This window comes from Culex quinquefasciatus, chromosome 1 (genome assembly GCF_015732765.1).
Source record: "Culex quinquefasciatus strain JHB chromosome 1, VPISU_Cqui_1.0_pri_paternal, whole genome shotgun sequence".
NCBI classification, from domain to species: domain Eukaryota; kingdom Metazoa; phylum Arthropoda; class Insecta; order Diptera; family Culicidae; genus Culex; species Culex quinquefasciatus.
The window spans coordinates 87707219-87732248 of NC_051861.1; the positions used below are offsets into that span (position 1 = coordinate 87707219).

The window sequence follows — 25030 nt, forward strand, 5'->3', positions numbered from 1 at the left end:
ATTCAATTTTACATTTCAAAATGATGTTTTCAATTTCTGTTGTGTGAATTTTTAATACTTTTCAAAAAGCACTTTTTTTTAAATATCATGTCTGTTTACCGCTTATCTCAAAAGTAGGCAATTTTTGTCTGATTTTAGAAAAATAAAATAAGAATCATAATCACTACCTGAGCATTAAATTTCTAAGGTATATAAGGTATTGCTTTGTGGTTAAAACATCGTTTTTGTAAAGACAGTTTTAAAACTGTAGACTCTGATGGATGAACAAGAAGCTAAAAATAAGCTACACTGTTTTGAGCCATCGTTGGGCACCTTACCCTACTTGTGCTGGTTTACCTGCAGGAATGTAGTTCAAGCGTTTGTTATTACATCGGCACAACAACTAGTGTCCCTCACTTGCGCTCCCCCATGCTGACCATGCCGCGGCCAAATTGTTGAGCTTTTGTACCCGACCGACCGACCGGTACTCTCCAGGGGTTGTACTTTGCGTTTTGTGTATGTATAATTGCATAAACGCATAACGTTCGCTCTCTCGTACTTGTATTCACTCTCAGTAACAAGTAGGGGAAAAGAACGTATTTTTGACACATATTTTGCCCTTTAATTTATTTTTACTTGGGTTATTTTTTCTGAAACTGTGTTTGTTGAAATCTTCTATAAAGCTTAAATTTCGAAGATTTAAGTCATCTTGTTGAAAATACATCAAAATATGCCGCCATCCCCTATTGTAATGCGTTTTTGCCTCGTTGGGCCGATTTGATTTAGTCCACCTGGTGGTAACACACATAACTGCGAGTAGTAGTAGTAGCAGCACCTTTAGATACAAAAACCGTTGAGTTCCAATCTTGTTTGTGCCTGCTTTCAGCTTCGACGAAATAACAGTCTCCAGCCTGTCGGATCTTCAGCTGGGAAGTTCGTCCGAGTACCCGAGTCATCTCGCGCCCGGTTCCTCCGGTGGCGGTGACCAGCAACAGGTTCAACAGCGCAACAGCGGCAGCGGAGCCAGCAACGGAAACGGTGAGAAAATAGTTATGCTAATTAATTGAATTAGAATTCCGTGTGGTGAGTTCGTGACATGCGAGAGCCGCAACAGAGAGGGAGAGAGAGAGAGAGAGCAGAGAAGTGTGCTCAACAAGGGAATTGTTCCCGGTTGATGAACTTCGACTTCTAAGAAGTTTCTATTCAAATGTTCAAACAAATGTTTCAAAACGGAGAAACTCGTATGTCATTTTTAATGTAATATATTATTAACTATGTTGTTTTTGTAATTGTTATTTTGTAATGTTCACGATAAATTTGAAGATATCTAAAGCCAAAAGAAATGATCAATTGTTGTAAAAAAATAAAATATGAACATGCCTCTTCTATTCACAGGTTTTAAAAATTGTTTTCAATTTTAGTTTTGTATTTTCAATATATTTTTTTTGCTTTGATCAATGAATGATTTTTTTTTTATTTGGTCCCTTTAAACAGAGAAAAAATATTTTTGGGAATTTCACATTATGTAGAGAAAGATTTTTAAAAATGGGCGAATTGTTTTTAAAGTGCAACTATTTTTTCGGATTTGTCTGAAGAAAAAGTGAAGCCTCCGGTAACGTTACAGCCGAATAAAAATATACGTGAAAGATATCTTCGGGTTTCAGAAAGAATAACCCAATCATTTGGTATCGTCCATTACGGTGACAAGAAAAAATAATGATAAGTAACTGTGCCAATTTTAATCTCAATTGGTTAAGGTTTAAGGGTCGCTATTGCTTGTTAAAGTTTGTATGGAGAAAATCGGAAAAATGAGTGGCGACAAGCAAAAAATTCAAAATTTCATCAAAAGATGGCGTTCAACGTTTCGGATCATTGTCAAGTGTGAGATTGATACGTCAAATTTTATGACAATGTCGAAGACCGCAAAATAATCCAAGTTAACCCTGAGAGTTATTAGCGATTTAAATGGAAGGTTTTTTTTATCAATTTTGACGATCCATAGCGACCATTACACCGATCTGCCTCAAAATCGGCACAGTTACTTAACCCTCTACTGCCCATTTTTTTTTGTTCAGGAGGTCATTTTGAGCAACTTTTGTTCTACGGAGAACTTTACTTCTATTGTTATATGTTTTTCTTGTTTCTTTTTTAGTATTTTAATTTGCATTTATCTTGTTTAGTTTATGTTTGTTTATGGTAGTATTTGGCCTATTTTACCACCTCTTATCATTACATTTTGCCTATCTAATTTTTACATGTTTTAACCGTCACTTTTTCAAATTTTTGCTTGTTTTTCACATTTTTGCTATAAAATGGCACCATTATCGTTTAAATTGTAAATTTTTTTTTAAATTTTAAGAATTTTTCTTTCCAATGCTTTTTAAAAATCTAAAAATGGTCGAAAACGGATTTTTGGCGATTTTTTTAATCGAAGCCCGTCTAATCTGGTTTCAAAGATATTGAGGATTTGACTAATTGAGGATTGGACTAAAATAGTGTCAAATTGTTAAGAGATATTTTTACAGCAAATTTGCGTCCGCTTTTCATTTTTCATTTCAAGAAATTCTCCGATCTTTCAAATTAGAGTAATTCACAATTTTCAGGTGAAACCTATCATTTGATATGGTCGAAATTAATGTTTTTGATTGTTTTTCAAATGTTGATTGATTCAAAAAACTGGCAAATGCTTTCATTCGAACGGCGCATGATGACAAAAATGTAAATTAAATTTCGATTCCAAACTTGATTTTACATCTAAAAATACGTGTTTGACACTTTTACAATAGCTCAAAAGATGACATTTTTGCATCCAAATTAGGGTTTTTTTCTTCAAAATTTATTTTTCCTAAAAGAGCACTCAGATAGCTAAATTCTCTTTGCCAAGGCTTATGGATTTATCTAAATTAAAAGGTTCTCAAAATCTCTGAATTGCAAATGTAATATCCATACACTTAAATTATATTGAAAACATGGATTCTCGCTTACTATTCAAAAGATCCTACACCCAAAGTTAAAGAACGAGGGGATAGTCCTCACGAAAAGAAACGTGAGGAAAGTGCTATTTTGAGAAAGTAAAGTCCTCTCGCGTGTTCATTTCTTCATTGGAACAGTTCATCCTATTGAGTGGCTTATATGGACAAATGACCGCCATTTAGACACCGAACCATGGTGGCCCATACGGCAAAGGCACGGTTCAAAAAGCCGATGGTCTTGGGTTCGAGTCTCAGTACCGGTACTTTTTTTTGATAGATGAACTTTTTTTGAAGATGAACCCATGAGTAAAGTACTCTCGGTAATTTCGGGATTTATCCTCTCCGTCCGCACAAAGTACCATTTTACTACCGAATCGTGCTCTTTATCCTCTCGTATGCCGATGCCCATTTCTGGGTATACCTACACCCAAAGGAAAGATATAGCTCAAAATCTGCAACAGTGGATTTGCTGCAGAAAATGTCATATTTTATAACATTTTTTGCAGCAAGCCTGTAGATCATTTTTGCCCGCGTGTAAACATAGGGACGTGGCGTTACATCGTGCTGCCACCTGGTTTTTTTAAGCGCAAGAGTGTAAAAGTGCTGAGTCATCGTCTAAAAATAGACGGCGTCCTATCTCGCCCAGCAAAATGAAGTCGATAAAGTAGTCGGTTTCGATGAGCAAAAGTGGAAAACGTGGTCTAAAAATAGCGACGCCATCCCCCTATTTCAGCGGTCTGCAGTTCATACCAACACATATGATGCTGGACCGTCCCCGAGCAACACTCCAAAAAGAAGAATATGTTGGTGCTCTTTCACTCTCATTTCATCAAGCGTCCATGGCGCGGTGGTAGCGTGTCGGATCAATAACCAAGAAGTTGGTGGTTCAATTCTCGTTCTGTAAAGGGTTTTTTTTGTGAAATACAACCAAAAAGCCGTCGGTAATGTCGATAATTGTCGGTAACGGGCAAAAATGTCATACCCCTATATCGCAAAAAATGCATGAGGACAGTTTTCATGCAGATTCTGATATACTTTCATGCCACCATGCATCACAATCATGCGACTGCCGGTTGGGTGTACATAGGAAACACACGGCGCATTGATTGTTTTGGGAAAGAAGAATTGAATTGAGTTAAAGCACGCAGAAAAAAGTTTTGTAGAATCAGCCTGTACGAGGTTTGAATCAACAAAATTTTTGTTGAATATAATCAACGCTGATTTTGCGTTTAAACAAACCTTGATTTTCTCGATTCCACAAAAGTCTTTTGTTGTTTTGAATAAGCTGCTTTGACGTTTAGCGTTGATTCAACAAAAAATATGATTTTCAAATCAACAAAACGTTTTGTTGATTCAAACATGCCTTTTTTTCTGCGTGAGGCATCCAAAATTGAGAATACACAAAAGTATATTTTAAACAATCAATTATTTTGTGTGAAAGTCGTTTTAAGTGACAAAGGTACTTTTTTAAAAATGCTTCTTTCTGAAAAGTAATAAAAAATACCTGCAACTTTGCCGACGACACTCAATAAATCAGAAAAGCATTTTTTTTATATTGTAATATTCGGGCGGTATAAGCGGTTGCCAATATTGTATAGAGACATGTAAGGACGAACCAAAGATGGAAAATGACTTCTTTGGTACACACAAAATTAAATTTAAAAAATGCTAGGAAGTATTGCTTGATGGTTATTATTTGGTGAAACAGACACGAAAGTCTTATTTTGATAAAAAAAATGAATGAAAAAATTCACAAAAAGCTTTTTTGATCATATTCAAAGTCCTCACAAAGCTAAATCAAATTAAAAAATAGTTTAACAAAATCGGAAAGGTTGCTATTTTTTTTATAAATTTCAGATTACTGTTCAAAACACCATGCGCCATGGATTTCCATTGAAAATAGGACCTTTTGAAAAGTAAGCGAGAGTTCATTTAGGCAATAGCAAATATTTTTGAAGTTTATGTCTCTCGAAAGTGTTTGAAAATGCATTGTATACTAGCCCAGTTATTTTGCACTCATTAGTTTTAAAAATATCTAAGTATATACAAAAAATCGCGAAAACAAACTTTTTTCGGTACATACTACATTGGAATTTCACAAAAAATAAAAATATTTTTTGCAACTCCGTCGTGAAACTACTTACACCCAAAATTCAGAATCGAGATAATCGTTCTCTCAAAATTTATTGAGGGCTCAGTGCCAAAATCGATAGAATAATGGTACCAACTCACACCATCATAACAAATGAGTTCATTCGTTAGTTGAATCAATAAATCTCCAACAAGTGTCATACATCGACTTCTGACTTCTCCATGGTCACCAAGCTGTGGTGGCCGAGGCAGCTAAGTCATTGGATTGGTTTGTCAAAGGTCTCTGGTTCGATTCCCGTTGTCGACACTTTTGGTTTTTTGTTTGACGGATGAACTTTTTTTGCAAATGAACCTCGAGAGAATAGTTCTATCGCCCATCTCGAGCTGTGTTCTCTGCGTCCGTGAATGGTACCACTATTCTCTCGACTCGAGACCATAATTCTCTCGGACTAGCGCTGCCAGTTTTGGGTGTAATCTAATCTAATCAGGATAAATGTACGACTCGTGCTTAAAAAATCTTCTTTTTGCAACTTGCTGCATAAACTACGATTAACCCATCACAAATATGCTTAATATGGTTTTCACCACAGAAAAATGCATTTAAAACTGGCCATTAAAATAAATTTTAAACTTTTAGTACATGTACAAATCGTTAAAGTGCTCAGAAAAATAAGCTTAATTGCTATGTGTAATGAAATAAGCAATGGAAACTCAATCACATGACTTAATTACACAATGCTGTAAAAGACCCAGTTGTTAAAATCCCAACTAATCAGGTTCTTTCGCTGCATAACTTTCTTTTCCCTGACCCAACAACTCTTCACGTGCCGCGTTATCTGCGTTACCATCTTCACGGCCGAACCCCACATTGTCAAAGTTTTCGTCGAGGTCGTCCACAGAAGAGCTGGCTTATCGCCGAGTTATTGTTCCCCCAAACCCTCCTGTTCAAATTAGCACTCATTCCCCACTCCTTGCTCTCCAAGGTGCCGGGTGGCGCTGCCTGACTGACTTGTGGATGACTTTCCGAGTGTTGGTTGAAGGTGGACTGGTATCTAGTTTATCTAGTCTCTCTCACTTCCTCTTCTTCACTTTGGCGCAGTGACGAATCGGACGATGGAAGAAAAACGATGAAAATATGCGGAATAAATAGATAGCGGTGGGAACGACTCCCACAGCAGGGTGGTTCATGGAATTTGGGTTGGCTGAATTATTTGTCAGATTATAGTCCATTTTTTTTGTTCTTGATACAATTTCACTCGATTTTTTCTTTAAATATTTGTTCAATTTTGTATATGAATTAAAACTAAGCTCATCCACAACTTGACACTCTCTCACAAGCATCTTCGCATCCAAGGCGACTTCCCTGATGATTATGGAGGCGGCGATGAAATATATATTAAAATGCAAACAATAACATTTGTTTGCAAATTTTTATATGGTTCAAGTCGCGGGGCCTGTTATTGGCCACAAAACGCCGCACCTTAACCGAACGACCTCCCCAGCATGGGCTTCGATGTCTTGACTGACTGCTGGGGCCGTCAGGGCGAAGAATCAGAGCCGAACAGCTCGACCACAATGTCTTGATGGCTGTGGTGGTGTAGTTAGTAGCTTTAACCAGTGGTATTTATTACACCTTTAAACCCAAGCCCGAAATTTAATCAACTCAGCACTGCTGGGTTTGCGAGGCGTCCTTGCGCGAAATTTTGTTGGAGGTGAAAATATTTGCACGAATTTTATGTGGTTTTTGGGTGCACTGGTAAAAAAATTAACTTAATAAATTTAGTTTATCAAGTAAAAATTAAACAACATTTAATCAAATAACGAAATTTGCCAGTTTACAAATTCAGTAAAAACTTAATGTGTATTTCTCGAGTGTATCACAACCACTCAACACGATTGTAGCTCAACGAGCAAGAATTTCAAGTTTATGTCCCACGGATGACTTACACCTTAAATCACGTCAGCGCTCCTCTCCCGCTTAACCAAACATTAAACCACCCCCATCCAACCTTGACGGTTTGTTTGTTTTGGTTTTTAACGAATTGTTTTTTTCGCCTTCTTCTTTCCTCCAAATTTGCAGAGAACAACTTAAATCGACAGAAAAGGTCATCCAAGCAGCAGCAGCAGCAGCAGCAGCAACAACAACAGTCAGTATTTAACCCGTCCCGGCATTTGGATGTTTGGCTGGCCAACGCCATTCGGGGGCTCGAGAACGCCAACTCCGGAGGTCAGGACGGCGCAGGGTCGGATCTGCTGGACAGTCCCACGCTGCTGAAGGGTAGCTTCGGGGAGCCGCTGTCGTTGCCGCCGAATTTGGTAAGGATATTGTAGCTTTAAAAATGTAAATGCAACAAGTTAACAAAAAAGAAAAACGCACACGGGACCGGTTTAATGAGTGTTCACCAAAATTTTGAGCCGATTTGGTCAAGGCAGTGTTGAGATATCGAGGCATCCGTTTTTTGTAAATGCTAACTCCAAATAGCTTTATCTCGGCAATGATACAACCAAATTTATTTTGATGAAAGTTGAAAATGTATATTTTAATGTCCTGAATACAGATTTAAAAAAAGTTTATGTTTGTGCTCAAACCAACCTTTGACATTTTTGCCGATTTACATGTATGTAAGCTCTTAAATTAGCTTACAACCATGAAAATGTCATCCAATTTGATCTATCCAGTTACGAGTAATGATAAACAACGTAAAAAATTTCGATTTTCCTTTGGGTGGGAAGGGGTTAAGATAACCTAAAAAATGTATTCATAGCATCACTCACATGTTTAGTTTACACTTGAACGAATACCGTAAACCGGTGTGACATTGACAGTTTGAATTTTTGTATTGCAGAATGATAAATACGAATTTAATACAAAAATAATGTTATGGAATCATACAAAGCTTAGTAGATAAGTGTTCGGATTATCTCAAGAAGTAGTTTTCAACACGTTTTGAAATGTTTTGAAAGTTTATTACTTAGAAATATTAATACATTGATAAATCGGACTTTTCAAATACTCTCAAAGTGTCATGTTTTTCTCAGTTAAAATGAGATCAAACCGCAAAACAGACCTTTTTATCGGATTCTTTGAACAATTTCACACTAAGATCAGTCATAATAAATTTCTTTGTTTCAAGTTCAAATCAAAAAAATATTCAGATTTATACAAATTCTTAGTAGAACAAATTTGTAATTAAATTTTGATTTTGTTGATTGAATAATAAGAACTTTCTATTTAGTCAACCTTAAATTTGCAATCATTAAAAGTTAATAAACTAACTCAGGCCTGCCCAACGGGCCGGATCCATTTGCGTGAAGCCATTTTATCCGGCCCGCGACGGCTTTTCAAAATAGTTCTATAACCGGCCCTTAAGGCTCACATTGAAAAACTCAATAAATAAATTGAGTGTCAAAATTTTGAAAATAATCTTGAGATCAATCTTTTAGATATAATAGCAAAACATTTTTTTGTTTTTTTTTGCTTTTGACATAAAATGTTGCCAATTCAAAGTATTTTTTTGGATTTTGCCTTTTTATTTTGTTAAATGATGTTATTTCACATTTAAACATTCTTTGGATTTTATTCTTGTCATCCTTGCAAACAGATTTCAAAAAGATACTAAACTACAATTTCTTTAAGTTTTGGCTGATTTCACTTCTAATTAAAATATTGCCTTTTGAGGATTTTGATTAAAATTGATTTTTCATAAGTGGATAAGGAAATTTTTCAGAACAGCTTTTCAGTGATAAAGTTTTACTGGAAAAAAGCTTTAAAAAAGAAAATTAATCATATTGGAAATAAAAACCACTGCAAATATTTTTAAGATATAAAAAAAATATTTCAAAATGAGTCAAAACATCAAAGAGCAAAAAAAAATATTTTCATTAACGCCAATAATTCTAAGAAATGCAATTTACATGTTATTTTTAATAAATGATATCAGGGTATTTAACTTCAACTGACAAAAAATATTATAATACAATTGCACCCAAAACTAAATAAATCCAATAAACACATCGGTGAAAGTTATCTTTGTTTTTTTTTCTTAAAATTAAGATATATGAATCATATTTGAAACACTTGTTTGAAATAGGATTTATGAAAAAATGTTTATTTTTTTAAATTTTAAACAACTTCAGAAATATCAGATCTGGCCCGCAGGGCCGAAAAGTTGGGCACCCCTGAACTAACTCAACAAATATTGAATTGTTATTTTTTTTTCAAATAAAACATTATAGATCTTCAAGGGATATCCTTGCCTTCATGATCGATTTTAAATATAAAATGAATTTTCTGACTTTTAGGCTGAAATTTTTGAGAAACACAGTAACTATCATGTAACTGATATTTCTGAAGTTGTTGCGGGCCGGAGCTTATGTTTAATAAAATTAAAAAAAATGAATATTTTTTCATAAATTCTATTTATTTGATCAGATATATCAAAGTAACTGTGGTATTGAAATTAACAACTTTCAACGTAACTAGCTCTATTCAATTTATTTGCCATGGACATTGCGTGATTCTTGAGAAAAATCTTACCGGTTGAATTGAAATTCTACCAATGTCACCAAGATTAACGGTATTTTAAAAATATGGATTTGTTCAACACTTTAAGATTTGTGTAGATATATTGTAAACATTAAGGTGATCGATAAATTTAATATATTGAATGATTGTTTCAAAACTAAGTGCAACATATTTTTGACACTTTGATTTTTTTTTGTATTTGCATATAAAATGAGAATGTTGAGTTCCAAGGAATAGATTGATATAAAAGTTGATAACTTTTTCAATTTTACAAATGTTTTAAAAACGTTATCATTTTTGCTAAGTGCTGATAGTGAACCTTAATTTTTCCGATTTAAAAAAAAACAGTAAATAAACTCCGACTCCGACTCCGACTCCAGCAATTGGAGTTTTGATGACTCCGACTCCACAGCCCTGGTCAAGACAACATATAAAATATCCGAAGATTCAAATATCCTAATCGAAATTTATTCAAGACCTTCGGATAACCGAATCTGGACTGTATCGAGTTGGGATAATCGAAATTTCAAATTATCAATGCTTTTTCAAAGATTATTCTGTATTTTTTTTTCTTTAGGCACCCGCAAACTTCTTTACCAACTTGACTTAAGTAATGCTTAAACATCGAAATAAGTGAAATGAAAATGGAATAAAAAGAAAATGAACCAGAGATAATGATGTTTTAAGAGCGAGTCCACGAACAGGGCATACCCCTTTGTATGGGACGTCGTTTGGACCTCACCAATCTGCCTGAAATTTTCAAGGGTTGTTTGTGCATATAAAACTAGCTTCTGGCCAAAATATGAGCACTCTAGTTCAATGGTAAGTTGGGCAAATCGGGACACAAAGTTTGAAGGTTCAAAACCGTCAAAAATCTTAAAAAAGGCTACAACTTAGGCAAAATTCAATTAAATTTCAAAATTTTAAGATGCATCTGAAAGGGCTTAAAAATGCAACAAAATGCAGGGAGAAGCATCCTAATTGGTTAAATCTGAAGGGAGTTATTGGCATTTTAGTGAAAAAATAGCATAATTTTCAAACTCAAATAAAAAAGTGTTCCATCCAGATATCAACTCGGTTCGACCTGCAGCTTGTAGGGGACATCTGGGACTACTATCTGAGACTGAGAACGCTTTGGGTAAGGCAGTTTAACATATCAAATAAACACTTTTACTTTTAGTGAATTTTTTGATTGTAAATTTTTGCTCGGGAGCCCCTTAGATCCCATTTTCTGGTGATAATTTTATCATATTAGTGTTCCTGAGACAATTTCACAATAGAAACACGCATAAAAATTTTATTTTGATTTTTTTGAGCCCTTAAATGATGAAAGTTAAACAAAATTAAGAAGCTGCTTTTTTCTGGTGTCATCTAGTATCCTTGGAAACGAACTTGATTTTCAATAAATGTGAATCGAAGATTTTTTTTAATTTTTAACTGGATGAAAATATACATTTTTATGCATGTTTCTGTTATGAAATTGTCTCAGGAACACAAATATGATAAAATTATCACCAGAAAATGGGATATAAGGGGTCCCCGAGCAAAAAATTACAACCAAAAAAATCACTAAAAGTAAAAGTGTCTATTTAATATGTTAAACTGCCTTATCCAAAGCGTTGTCAGTCTCAGATGAAAGTCTCAGATGTCCCTTACAAGTTGCAGGTCGAACCGAGTTGATATGTTGATGGAACAGTTTTTTATTCGAGGATGAAAATTATGCTATTTTTTCACTAAAATGCCAATAACTCCCTTTAGATTTAACCAATTGGGATGCTTCTCCTTGCATTGTGTTGCATTTTTTATGCCCTTTCAGATGCATTTAAAATATTGAAAATAAATTGAATTTTGCCTAAGTTATAGCCTTTTTAAGATTTTTGACGGTTTTGAACCTTCAAACTTTGTGTCCCGATTTGCCCCACTTCCCGTTGAACTAGAGTGCTCATATTTTGCCCAGATGCTAGTTGTTTATGTACAAAAAAACCCCTGAAAATTTCAGGCAGATTGGTGAGGTCGATGCGAGATGGGTATGCTTTGCTCGTGGACTCGCTCTAAAAAAAGATAGACTGCTTGTTTACAAACGCATATTTGCCTATTGAACTGTTTCAGCGGATTTGTGAAATTTTTAGATTACTTCGTAAGAATTATTTTGGAAATTAAGGCGAAGCCGTTGATCATTTTCGAAGAAAATTAATCATCACTATAAAAAATGTGTATTAAATTCAATTTAACGAATTTCAGCATCAAAAAGAATCAGCATGTGCCGGTTGTTGCCTTGTGGCAGTGCGTGGCCGAATGGTTACGCTGTCCGCTTTGTAAGCGGATGATTCTGGGTTCGATTCCCATCTGCTGCAACCTTCCATCGGATGAGGAAGTAAAATGTCGGTCCCGGCCTTGGTTGTTAGACCGTTAAGTCATTCCAGGTGTAGGAGTTGTCTCCATGCCATAAGTACAAACAACACACCAAACCAAGCCTACTCCGGTGGAATCGCTGGCGGCGGTTGGACTCGCAATCCAAAGGTCGTCAGTTCAAACACTGGGGTGGAAGGTTCCTTGGAGTAAAAAGAGGTTTGGGTGATCTCCCCAGTCAAGCCTTCGGACTCCTAGGTTCGAGCAGAAACTTGCAATAGAGACCACAAAAGACCCGGGGGTCGTTAATGTGGATGGTTTGATTTTTTTTTCGGTTGTTGCCTTCTTGAAGCCAATGAAGAAATTTTTGATCTAAATCAATTGTGCTTCAAAATGTATATAATTTTGTGGCACAGTTATTGACGTCCCACACGGATAGAAATCCTGTCCGAAAAATCATAAACAAATTGTTTTAAAATCGATAACATCGAATGTTTTCGATTTCGTTTACAATGTTTTCAAAAATGAAAACATTCTCCGCGATTTCGAGAACTTTTGTTTTCGAAAACGAAAATTTTTCCGTCACTCTTTTCCGAAGCGTAACTACTGTCAAAACGCAGCCTAAATCAAAACGTCAACCCGGCTGTGGTGACAGTTTGTTTGTACAAAGTTTTTTTTTAATGTTTTCGGGAAATCGTTGCCGGTAGCCCAGTAACCGGTCCATTCCGAGGGTGGTGGCCAAGTGAAAGACGTGCGTGCAGTTCTGCCAAAGTGTCCAGCTGCAAGCACTGCGTCCGGGTCAACCTTACCAAGCAAGAAATTGCTGGCTTCGACAGTGTGTTGGACAGTGCTGGAGGAGGTTTCGGAATTACATTCCCAGAGAAGTCATAGATATCGAACCGCACCGCCAGCGTCGAGAGTGAGCAAAAAGCCGAGCAGAGGTTTAGTTCCGGAAGAACCATTGCCCACGGATAACCTTGAGAAGGTGGAAAGCGGAATGATCGCCTGAACAAAGAACCTCCTCCTCCTCCTCCTCCTCCTCCTCCTCCTCCTCCTCCTCCTCCTCCTCCTCCTCCTCCTCCTCCTCCTCCTCCTCCTCCTCCTCCTCCTCCTCCTCCTCCTCCTCCTCCTCCTCCTCCTCCTCCTCCTCCTCCTCCTATCACCTAAAATCAAAAATTTAGAATTTTAAAAATTCTTGAATTCTGAACCTTCCAAAATTTTAAATTCAAAAATGTAAAAATATCAAAATTTCTGAAATAACAAACACTCAAATTTCAAAACTAAAAATCTATAATTCTAGAAATCTAAAAATTTAAATTTTGTATTCTAAAGTTCTAAAATTCAAATTCTAACATTCAAGAGTTTTTAAATTCTCAAATCTCTTCTAAAATTTTATAATTCTAAATTGATTTTTTTTTGAAACACTGAAATTTTCTGAACCTAAAAATCTTGAATTCATTCTAGATTTCTTAAATTTTTTAATTCTAAAATTCTAGAATTCTTATTTTTTTTTTTAAATTTTCATAACTTTCAAAATTTTATATTCAAATATTCTGAATTAAATACATTTAAAAAAAAGTGTCTATTCTATTCAAAGATAAAAATAAATTCAATAAATTTTATTAATTCTATTCTATAAATATATAATTTTATGATTTTACAATTCTATAGTTCTATCATTTTAAAATTCTTAAAAATTCTTTAAGTTTTTTCAAAACTTTTGAAATTCCAAAATTTTACAATTCTTAAAGTTATGAATTCTAAAATCCTAAGATTCTAAAATTCTAAAATTTTATACTTCTACTTTTTAATAGTTCTAAAAATCTTAAGTTTTTAAATTCGAAAATTTTGCAAATTTCAAATCATTATTTTTATAAAATTTCAAATCCCTAAAATTTTAAAACACAGAAATTTTCCAAACCTAAAAATCTTAAATTCCAGATTTCTAAAATTTTTATATTCTAAATTTCTAAAATCCAAAAATTTTTTAAATTTTCAATTCTAAACTTTCAAAAATTTATATTGAATTATTCTAGATTGTTAATTTAAAAATATTTCAAAACAAAAAAAATATTTTTATTAAATGAAATTAAATTAAATAAATTCTTTTTGTTCTATGATTCTATGTTTCTAGAGTTCTAAAATTCTAAAATTCTAAAATTCTAAAATTCTAAAATTCTAAAATTCTAAAATTCTAAAATTCTAAAATTCTAAAATTCCAAAATTCTAAAATTCTAAAATTCTAAAATTCTAAAATTCTAAAATTCTAAAATTCTAAAATTCTAAAATCCTAAAATTCTAAAATTCTAAAATTCTAAAATTCTAAAATTCTAAAATTCTAAAATTCCAAAATTCTAAAATTCTAAAATTCTAAAATTCTAAAATTCTAAAATTCTAAAATTCTAAAATTCTAAAATTCTAAAATTCTAAAATTCTAGAATTCGAAAATTCGAATATTCTAAAATTTGAAAATTCTTAAATTCTGGAATTCTAAAATTCAAATATTCTAAAATTCTAAAATTCTAAAATTCTAAAATTCTAAAATTCTAAAATTCTTAAATTCTAAAATTCTAAAATTCTAAAATTTTAAAATTCTAAAATTCTAAAATTCTAAAATTCTAAAATCTAAAATTCTAAAATTCTAAAATTCTAAAATTCTAAAATTCTAAAATTCTAAAATTCTAAAATTCTAAAATTCTAAAATTCTAAAATTCTAAAATTCTAAAATTCTAAAATTTTAAAATTCTAAAATTCTAAAATTCTAAAATTCTAAAATTCTAAATTCTAAAATTCTAAAATTCTAAAATTCTAAATTCTAAAATTCTAAAATTCTAAAATTCTAAAATTCTAAAATTCTAAAATTCTAAAATTCTAAAATTCTAAAATTCTAAAATTCTAAAATTCTAAAATTCTAAAATTCTAAAATTCTAAAATTCTAAAATTCTAAAATTCTAAAATTCTAAAATTCTAAAATTCTAAAATTCTAAAATTCTAAAATTCTAAAATTCTAGAATTCGAAAATTCGAATATTCTAAAATTTGAAAATTCTTAAATTCTGGAATTCTAAAATTCAAATATTCTAAAATTCGAAAATTCTAAAATTTCAAAATCTTAAAATCTTTAATTCTAAAATTCGGAGATTCTTGAATTCTTAAATTATCAAACTCAAATTTTAGAATTTTAAAATGCCAGGTTCCAAAAACACTATTTTCTAAATTCTCAAATTTTATATTTCTCAGATATCCAAATATCTCGAATTTCCGGATTCCCAATTTTTCAAATATTCAAATTCCTCACATCCAAACTTTATAAATTCCCGAATTTCCTCTTCCCCAAAATGTCCAAGTCCCCAAAAATTCCAATTCCAAAATGTTCCAAATTCCCATGTTCCATAAATATACTATATCCTTAAATAACTTGTTTCTTAGTTTCCCAAATTCCCAGATTCTTGGTTTCCCAAATACTCATTTTACATATTCCCAAAATACCGAATTCCCAGATTTCCAAATTTCATAATCCCCAAATTTTTAAAATCCCCGACTCTCAAATTCCTGAGTTCCCATATTCTCAAATTTTTAAAATTACATATTCTTCTAGAACCAATTATTTCCGAATTCGCGGATCCTAAATTTCCACATTTTATGATTCCCAAATTTCCAGAATGTCCGATTCCAATTTTTCAGATTACCAAATTCCCAGTTTTTCATGAATCACGAAATCTCAAATCCCCCAATTCCCAAATCCTTTAATTCTTAAATTCCAAGATCTCAAAATTCCACATAACCAGGTTCTTGAATTCCTAAATTTTTTAATTCCCATCTTTCCAAATTTGTAAAATAACATAATACCAATTTGGATTCGGGATTACCAGATTCAGAAAATCCCAAATTCCCAAAAACTACACATTCTTTAATGCCCAGATTCCCATATTTCCAGATTCTCAAACCCCTAATTTCTTTTATTCCCAAATTCCAAACACACACACACACACACACACACACACACACACACACACACACACACAGAGCGAGAGATTATTTTTTATAATTAATGGTGTATTTTTTGCTTAAATAAATAAAAAAAAACGAACCAACTGTTTTACTGAACCAAAAGAAATATCCAACGGTCAATTCAAATACCAAAACCAACGGTCAATTCAAAAACCGATTAAACCGCCACCCTTCGTTTGGGATGGCTGCGTGCTTTTTGTTTTGAGCCAGGCGTACCCAATCGTCACGCTTCAGAATCGAGAACATTGTTGTCGATTTCAATGCAAATGTTACCGGACGACTGGTCGACAACATTACGAAACGAATTTTAGAGCAAATCGACAACAATGTTGTCGATTTCTCGGACAGGATTTCTATCCGTGCAGTTGGCAATCATTGATTAATGGCGATTTCTATAACTTATGTAAGGTATGCACTTCGGAAGAAACCGGTCAAGAAAAATTTCAAATGGGAAGAGCGGTAGCGAAAGCAAGCCAGAAAGGGTGAAGAAAAGCCCCAAGAAAACGTTCCCTCTCTTTTGTTCTACCGTTCGTAAAGCTGTTTCTTGACCCCCTTTCTTTTGAACAGCATACCGGCCCTTAACAAGGAATGGGATAATCGTTACTGAAAGGAATCAGCATGTGTGGCACTATTCTAAACAACTTGTTGAAGGAATTTTGTCAAAATATTGAAAGCGACGCAAAATGTATATCTTTGAAGGAAAAATCATGACAATGATGGAAGTCTTCACGTTAAGGCAATCATTTTAAAAGGGTGTTATATTGAATATTACCATTTTTATCCTCTTAATAGAAATTTATGGTGCACAGTGTAACCACCACCAAATTTCTTTCTTTTAGTATCCATTTGGCTTGAATCTCTTACTACCAATATCTTTCTGCATCTCTTTCATCCACCACAACGGAAGAAGGTTGCATTACGCGGAATTGACATTCGATCAACCAGTTCACACCTCTTCGCGTTCGTAGCAGGCGATCCCAAAACGGTCCCACCCACGCTGTCAATCACCGATCACGGTCACATGAGCACTCAGCCTCCTCTGATGATGCCGATGCTGGTGACCAGTTTTGCCTAAAGACGAAATCTGACGACAGTTTTTTTTCCTTCCTCCTCCTCTTGGTTTCTCTTTCAGGGCTACCTTGACGCGCCAAATTCCTCGGCTTCGACGACGACGGGTCTTTTTTCGCCAACCCAGCAGCAACTCAGCCTACAGCAGCTTCAGCAACAACTTCAGCAAAGTCAGCAGTTTTTGCCGAATCCGTATCTGCATCGGTACGCGGGTAGCTTTCCGTCCAGCGAGGGGATCGAGTTTGCCAGCTTGCCACCCCGGATCAGTCACAACAGCGGCAGCAACAGTCAGTACCAGCAACAGCAGTATCAGCAGGGTAGGAGGGCGATGGCGGGTCAGGGAGTGGCCACGCACCAGAGCAACTCGTCGTTCCAGGATTTGCTGAACGCGCAGCGAATGTAAGTTGATACTTTAGGTTTGTTTAAGATGAGGAACGTTGACGGAGGTCTAACGGGAAATCGGATTCGGATAACAGTTTCGATACAATCGTTTGATAATATTTCCGTTGAATCATACAATGTTTCACAAATTTGCCTCCAGCCCAGTGTTAAATTCCATTTACACTTTGCAATGATCGTTAATTTCGAGCGTGATGTGGAAAAAAAAAACAAACAAGAAAAGTGTTCCCGATTTGTAATTGATCGTTTTGTAATCGCATATGAACGGGTGCACGCACCACATGCGCCCCCCAGCCTGAGAAGGTGTCCGCGTGTGTTCGACCATTTAGCGGTGGAAATCGCCGATTATGCAGATGTGATGAACGTGATACACCCGATGATTGTGTGATATAAATGTATCACATGCTGCACACAAACACACAACAACAAACTCGTATCGCGGAAATTTGATCCTTCGATGAAACAACACCAACGGCACCTCCCGCTCAGTCATGTTGGCCGAACGGTCAGCTACAGCTGATTCAGCGTTTTGAACTGGAGTTGAGTCAATGGGGTATTTAAAATCAAAATCCGGGTAAATTGGTTTAGACGTGGGATATAACGATGGCTACGAAATAATTAAGATTTAATAATTGATTTTGTGAGACTAAAATTTTGTGTTAAACAAACTTTACGAATAACGCCTTTGTTGATTTTTCTTAAAACATGGTTTGATAGACGATATTGAAAATTAAAATATTTTATGTGGTGCATCAGAGCAATGCCAGCAAGATAACTTTAATAACTTTACTTTACGAAAGCTCTAAAACTCATTTTCTTTGAAAGTTCCGTTGCTTAATAATGCTAAAGTAATTCATTCTAAAGTATTAAAAAGAATTAATAAAAATCTGAGCATTTTAAAATTTCTTAGATTTTTCTTGTCTTGGCTAATGGTAAAACTTTTTTGGTGCCTTTTTTTTGTTTTTATTTTTTTTTTACGCCCAAAGAAGCCATTTGGCATCATTAGTTTGTCCATATAATTTTCCAAACAAATTTGGCAGCAGTCCATACAAAAATGATGTATGAAAATTCAAAAATCTGTATCTTTTGAAGGAATTTTTTGGTCGATTTGGTGTCTTCGGCAAAGTTGTAGGTATGAATAAGGACTACACTGAAAAAAATGATACACGGCTAAAAAAAATGGTTGATTTTTAATTTAACTTTTTGTCACTAAAACTTGATTTTCAAAAAACAATATTTTTAGTTTTATTTTTATTTTTTGATATGTTTTAGAGGACATAAAATGCCAACTTTTCAGAAATTTCCAGGTTGTGCAAAAAATCTTTGACCGTGTTATGAATTTTCGAACCAACACTATTTTTTCAAAAAATCGAAATATTGGTCGCAAAAATTTTTCAACTTCATTTTTCGATGTAAAATCAAATTTGCAATCAAAAAGCACTTAAGTGAAATTTTCATTAAAAGCACCGTTTTCAAGTTAAAGCCTTTTTTTGCATTAGAATGCATTGAAACTTCACAAACGTCAAAGCGGTCAGGCCTACTGCGTACAGTTTACCGCAGAGATGATTCGCTTGAAGTGGGTTGATTCTGCGCACGGAATGTTCAAACAACAACTCAATTCTAAATCCATACGGGAGGAAGATGCTCCAAGATTTTGGCAATCATTGGTTGGGTGCAACATGCTGGTTGTTGCCACCCTTTGTATCTGATTTTTAGAATCATTTTGAAATCAATGCCAACATATTAAAATATCCAAAGCAAGTGTAAAAAAGTTTTGCTTCATTCTAAAATAACAAATTTATTTTTTTTAAAACAGTAGGAAATTTAACAAAGGTTTACTTTTTAACATTGAAAATTGAACGGATAGTTTCCGATTTATCACGAGTTGAAAAATTAGTGCTGATTCCGATCAACAAAGTATTAAAAATAACTTTTATAACTTTTTCTCAGTCCTTCGATTTTTTTTGCGTGTTGCTTTTACATGAAATAATTGCAGAAAAATAACGGTTTTTTATTAAAAACGTTTCTTAATCCACCATTAGGTGGGTGGTGCCTTCCTCACATTAACAAAATAAAAATGAAAATAAGTTTATGAAAAAAACATATACAGACTTTTCCAGAAAACATGCAGACTCTCATTTGAAGCAATGTGGCAACCAGGCGTTTCGCATCTGGCTCGACTCTCGCACGTAAACAAAAAGAGCCGGCCTTTTGAGGTTATGCAAAAAATCACCCTTTTTTGTATCTACACAAATGTTTTTCTTGGCATAACTTTTTAAATACTTTACTAAACAGAATAAGGCGGATCCGGCCAAAATCGGTTCAGCCAGTTCTGAGATAATCGTGTGGAAAAAAATCATGTCTACACACATCCCCACAGACATTTGTTCAGAATTTGATTCTGAGTCGATAGGTATACGTGAAGGTATATCTAGGAGGTGTATTTAAGAAGTTCATTTTTCGAGTGATTTTATAGCCTTGCCTCAGTGAGGTGAGGTAGGCAAAAATACCTAAAAATAAGAATAATTTGAAAACGGTGCACTTTATAAAACAAAAGGTAGAGTAATTTTCGATTGCAAACTTGAAATCAAAGATTGGCCCATCACTGGTCTAAATTCCCAATTTAAGCTCATTCCGACCACGGGAACACATCCTTCTTACCGCTTGAAGCGTGTATGGAAAAAATTGTCAAAATGTATGGAGAAACTTCGGATAAAGGATGCTTCGGATAATCGGATAATCGGTACCCCCTCGTAGACATCAGAAAAGTGAAAATCGACCCGTCTTTAAGAACCAAAACCCTCACGTCTTCAATCTGGCCTGCAGCCATGGCTGCAGGGTTGCCAGGTCAAATTGAAAAAAAAAAATCTGGCCAAATACGAACAAAAATTCCGGAAAAATCTGCACCATAATAATATGTATAATAATTAAGAACAATTATGGCTACACGGAAAAAAGTCAAGGTAGTTGACAAAAAAAAAAAAACAGTTTGGTATCTTTTAAAAATTAGAAGATCTGGTATAACATTCAAGTTTTAAAAATTCTTGAAAACTGTTTTTCACAGCTTTGTATCTTATAAGTTCAAACCATTTATTTCTTATGAACACCCTGCTTTCAAAGCATTTATTTTTATCAAGCAAGAATTTGCAAAATATTGAAGTTCCAGCTGAAAAAAATGTGACTATATAATAAATTATAATGTGATACCGTCATCAGGGGTGACATTGGGTCTGGGGGTGAGTTTGGGCCAAACAAAATGCAGAAATATGTATGACCCAATCTCACCCCTGATGACGGTACTTCTAAATAGTAGTAAGCAAACAATTTTAGAAACGAGGATTTTATTTAATTGTGTACATTTCGAATTAATATTATGCAATCATAGAAAAAAAAACAACCTAGCGTGACGTCACATTCTCGCAAACCCCCCCTCCCCCCTTGGTCACATCTTGTCACACCTACGGTAACCCATCCCCCTCCCTCCCCTGAAAGCGCACGTACTTTATGGATGAAGCCTAAAGTTGAGATCGGTAACCCCTCTATCAAAATGAACAAAATTTCGAAATTCGGTAAGTTTTTACCAAATTCAGTAGTTAAGTAGTTATTTGAACTGTTCAGCAGTTAACAAATCCGAGTCCTGCGACCAAATTTAAGTCCATGAAATTGCCTATTAAATTCAAAAATGCAGACGATTCAAAAAATGCAATTATCCCGAGGGGCGTGACAAAGGCTTTAATATATTAATTTTTGCTATTTAATACATTAAGGAATTAAATTCCTCATGTCTTTTGACATTTGACAGCGCCACACCTGCTTTGAAAACATTGGTTTGCTTCGCGTTTCTTTCGCGCGCTTGGCTGTCAAGTTTGCTTTGGTTTCGCGTTTGGACGCGGTTAGAGGTGGGCAAAACCGCTCTTTTTTAGGAGCCGCTCATTTTCGTTCGCTCATTAGAAAGAGCCGCTCTTTTGAACGGCTCTTTCGCTCTTTTTCAAAATTTGGATGAAAAGGGTTTTTTTTTAGAATCGCGTGATTTTATAAGTTATTTCACAATGGTCTTTTATAAATTATTTGATAAAACAAAAACTTAAAACTCAAAACGAGAAGATGCCCTTGAAAACCATAGGTCTTAATGGTCTCTATGTCAAAATTTCTTCTCGGACCTTAAGATTCGAGTATCCAAACTTAAATCTTGGGAAGCTGGAAAAACTGCTATTAATTTCAAAATTGCGTTTATTTCTGCAAGAATAGAACTAATGCTGATATTTTATTTGGAGAAAATATTCTGTGACCTCTTTTCTACATTCTGATTCATTCTGATTTTTTTTTTTTCTGATAAAGTCAATAAACGCCTAAGTTTTATTGGACAAATGGATTGATTTTTGTTTTGATTCAGTAGATTTTTGGTCATATTTTACAACTTATGCAATTTGAAATACTCAAATTTGTATTCTGTATGACCAGAATAATAATATACAATCAGTTGTACAATGAAGCGTTTTTTTCAGTTCGTTTAGAAAATCATTAACTATTGGGATTAATTTTTATAAGCATTTAAATATTTGAAATTGCATTTGCAATTCTCAAAAAAAAAAAAAAATTAAGTGCTACATTTTTTGGAAATTCAATAATAGTAGTTTATGCAACAAGTTGCAAAAAGAGGATTTTTTCAGCACGAGTCGTACATTTATCCAACGAGGTTCACCGAGTTGGATAAATACGAAGAGTGCTGAAAAAATCAAGTTTTGCAACGAGTTCCATACAACATTTTTTGCAATTCCAAAAAAACACACACTGAGTGAAGTTTTATGTCGAATTTTCATGTATTTTGTCATCAAATCAAAAAAATGTTGAAAAGTGTTACTTTTCAAAACAAGTGCTGAAAAGTTCAACTTTTCAGCACCCATTTGAGTGCTGAAAAGTAGAACTTTTCAGCATTTATTTTGAAAAGTGTTGCTATTCGATTCTGTTATTTTTGGTACAGAAAAGTAGGCTATTTCGTCGTTCAAGAATGACAGGAAAAGTAAGTAGTTTCACGACGGAATTGCAAAAAATATATTTATAACAAAAATCATGCCATCTTGAATCAGTTCTTCCGAAAGACCGGAGTTGAAAAAAGAACCACGGTTCTTTTTTTGAGAGCCACGGTTCGTTCGCTCTTTTAAGTGAACCGGCTCTTTGAGCGGTTCGCTCTTTTTTTGCCCACCTCTAGTCGCGGTGGATAAAAAAAAAAGAAGCGGAGAAAATTCTGGAGCAGGACGATGCAAATGTGCCAAAGGCGGAGAAGTTGCAGCCGGCGGATTTTGATTACATTGACCAGTAGCAAATCAAAAAGCTGGGAAAGTGCGGTTTCGTCGATGACGAGATCCTGGGACGCGCCTTGCGTCGGACACTAGCAAGATTTCTTTGCAGCTGGTGGTGGCTTGTGACAGCGATGCCTTCAACAAGTCGACACCGGATGAAATGAAAATCTGTTGTCCACTCACGCTCGGATGCTGGAGTGATTAATCCGGCAAATGGTTCGACTAGCTGGCCACTTTAACGCTCGCTGGTTCAGGATCAGGGGTCAAGGAAGAGCAACCAGGAGGGAGTGGACCATTATAATTATGAGACCATCAGGGTTGGTTACTCGAAATGGCCTTGTTTGGGAGTAGCATCCACCCTTGTATGTACCCCTGGTCAATCTTATATTCACCACTTTTGATACCTTTGTTCCTCTCTAGAGAGATCAATGACGTCACCTAGGATTAGCTCATTATCTCCGGATTTTGGTGCTAATGTGCGTGATATGGATCGTCTTGTGGGTTAAAGATGACCTGCAGGGGAATTAGGTTTAAACACACACAGTCCAATACACCAAGTTGAGCCGATAGGAGATCGCCAACAGGAGGGCCTCTGGCCCGCGCTGCGAGCGCAATTACTTGTACTTTGTTAGTTATTAAATGTTAATAAAGTGACGATTTTTACACGGTTATTTTAATCTAAAACCCGCGAGTTGTTACTGTGCGATATCCGGTGCGATCTAACGAGTTCTCGGTGGACTCTGGGAAGAATTGTCCGCTGCTGTTCCTGGGAAACCGACTCCGAGTGTGCACTGGACGTGTACACCCCCCCCCCCCCCTGCCTGCCGCACTTACCGGTTCGTGTTGGGGTCTGGTGAACGCTGCTCAGGTTCTATCGAAGGAGGATTTCACGGTGAGAAGGAACAACCCCAACAGGCCTTTAGTTCCGTTAGGTGGTGAATTTTTTGTAGATTTTATTGAATACAGGCAAATAAAATAACTCAACTCTGTTGTTTCATTTATTTCAACAAAAATCGCATCAATTGTGGAACCAACGACGGCCGTCGGTGGAACCATGTTGAGATAGTAATTTCTTGAAGTGTCTGGAATAAAGATGCCAACACTCAGAAAAAAGTACTGGCGAAATCCATAAGAACGTCTTATGATCATTCGACATCAGAATTGTATTCGAATGTCATAAGATTTTCTTATGTCTGGGAGGGGAAATTTGACAAAGCCGTTACTTAAGATTTTCATCGAGCTATCTTATGATATTGGTACGAAGATTTTTATGACATCAACAATTGTTTTATTATGGAAATCAGTGTTTTTCATAGAGCAATCTTATGATATTTGTAAGAAGGTTTTCATGACTTTAATAATTATGTTATTATGGATATCAGTGTTTATTATTATTGTTTTATACTGGCATACATATCAAATTGAGATCTAGATTCGATTGGAAAACTGTGAAGGCCAAAGTTCTCCAGAACGATGCTCTCTAATCCGTTTTCATCACCGGTCCCCGAAGAGTCGCGCCAAAGCAGGTTCACTAGGATGTCCTCTTTACTTTCCCGGATTTCTCCGATTCCGCACCAGATCTGTCCGGCGGCCACGAAATCTGTGCCCTTGGCGGTCAAAGAACGGCGATCCGGGACGTGCAAGAGCCTCGCGTCTCGATCGGCAGAATTGTTTTCCGGGAAGAGCTCGTCGTGTCACTCTCGCTGAAGCTCGGGATTTATTCCACCGGATCGGTCTGTGGAGTGAAATTTAGGTTAATTACTGGTTCAATTTCAAACATGTGTACTTACTAGGGTGGGTACGTTTTTCAAAAAGTTCTCGGATCAAGTTTTAGTATGGTTCCCCTTGTAGGGCATGTCCATAGGAACTTTCATGCCAAATATCAGCTCATTTAGTTGTAAACTAGCTGCGCGCATCAGGGTTAAAGTTTACATGGGAATTACTATGGGAAATTGGAACTTTTTGTTCAAACGCTCCTACAGGTCTGGGAAAATCACGCGCCAACTTCTGGTATAGTCAGGCCTAAGGGGAATGTAGTAATCCTGACATTATTTATTCGAATTCAGAATCTTTGCATAGCAAATTCGTATTTCTTTGCAAATAATTCAACCACGTGGTAGCTGTCTGACATATGGCGTCGCGGTGTTCATCAAGCTTTCATAGCATGCTAAGGAAAATTTGATGCTTTTTCAGGGAAAACCGTTGATTCCGGAGACATCGGATTGTTTGCCGATGCGCCAGGTCTAGGGACAACGAATCCATATGCTCTCTTCGGGAAAAGTGTTCTCCAGACCATTCCCCTTAGGCCTGACTATACCAGAAGTTGGCGCGTGATTT

General features: G+C 35.2%; 1 protein-coding gene across 3 annotated transcripts in view; it reads left to right on the top strand.

Moving 5' to 3' along the window:
* LOC6050261 (rho GTPase-activating protein gacU) overlaps positions 1-25030 on the top strand; it is a 45626-nt gene that overhangs the window by 5643 nt on the left and 14953 nt on the right. For all 3 annotated transcript variants that reach the window (XM_038261611.1, XM_038261599.1, XM_038261605.1), the window contains 3 exons: positions 866-1017; positions 7123-7358; positions 17059-17393. In XM_038261611.1, the coding sequence (XP_038117539.1) occupies positions 866-1017; positions 7123-7358; positions 17059-17393 (723 nt within the window). The remainder of the gene's footprint in view (positions 1-865; positions 1018-7122; positions 7359-17058; positions 17394-25030) is intronic.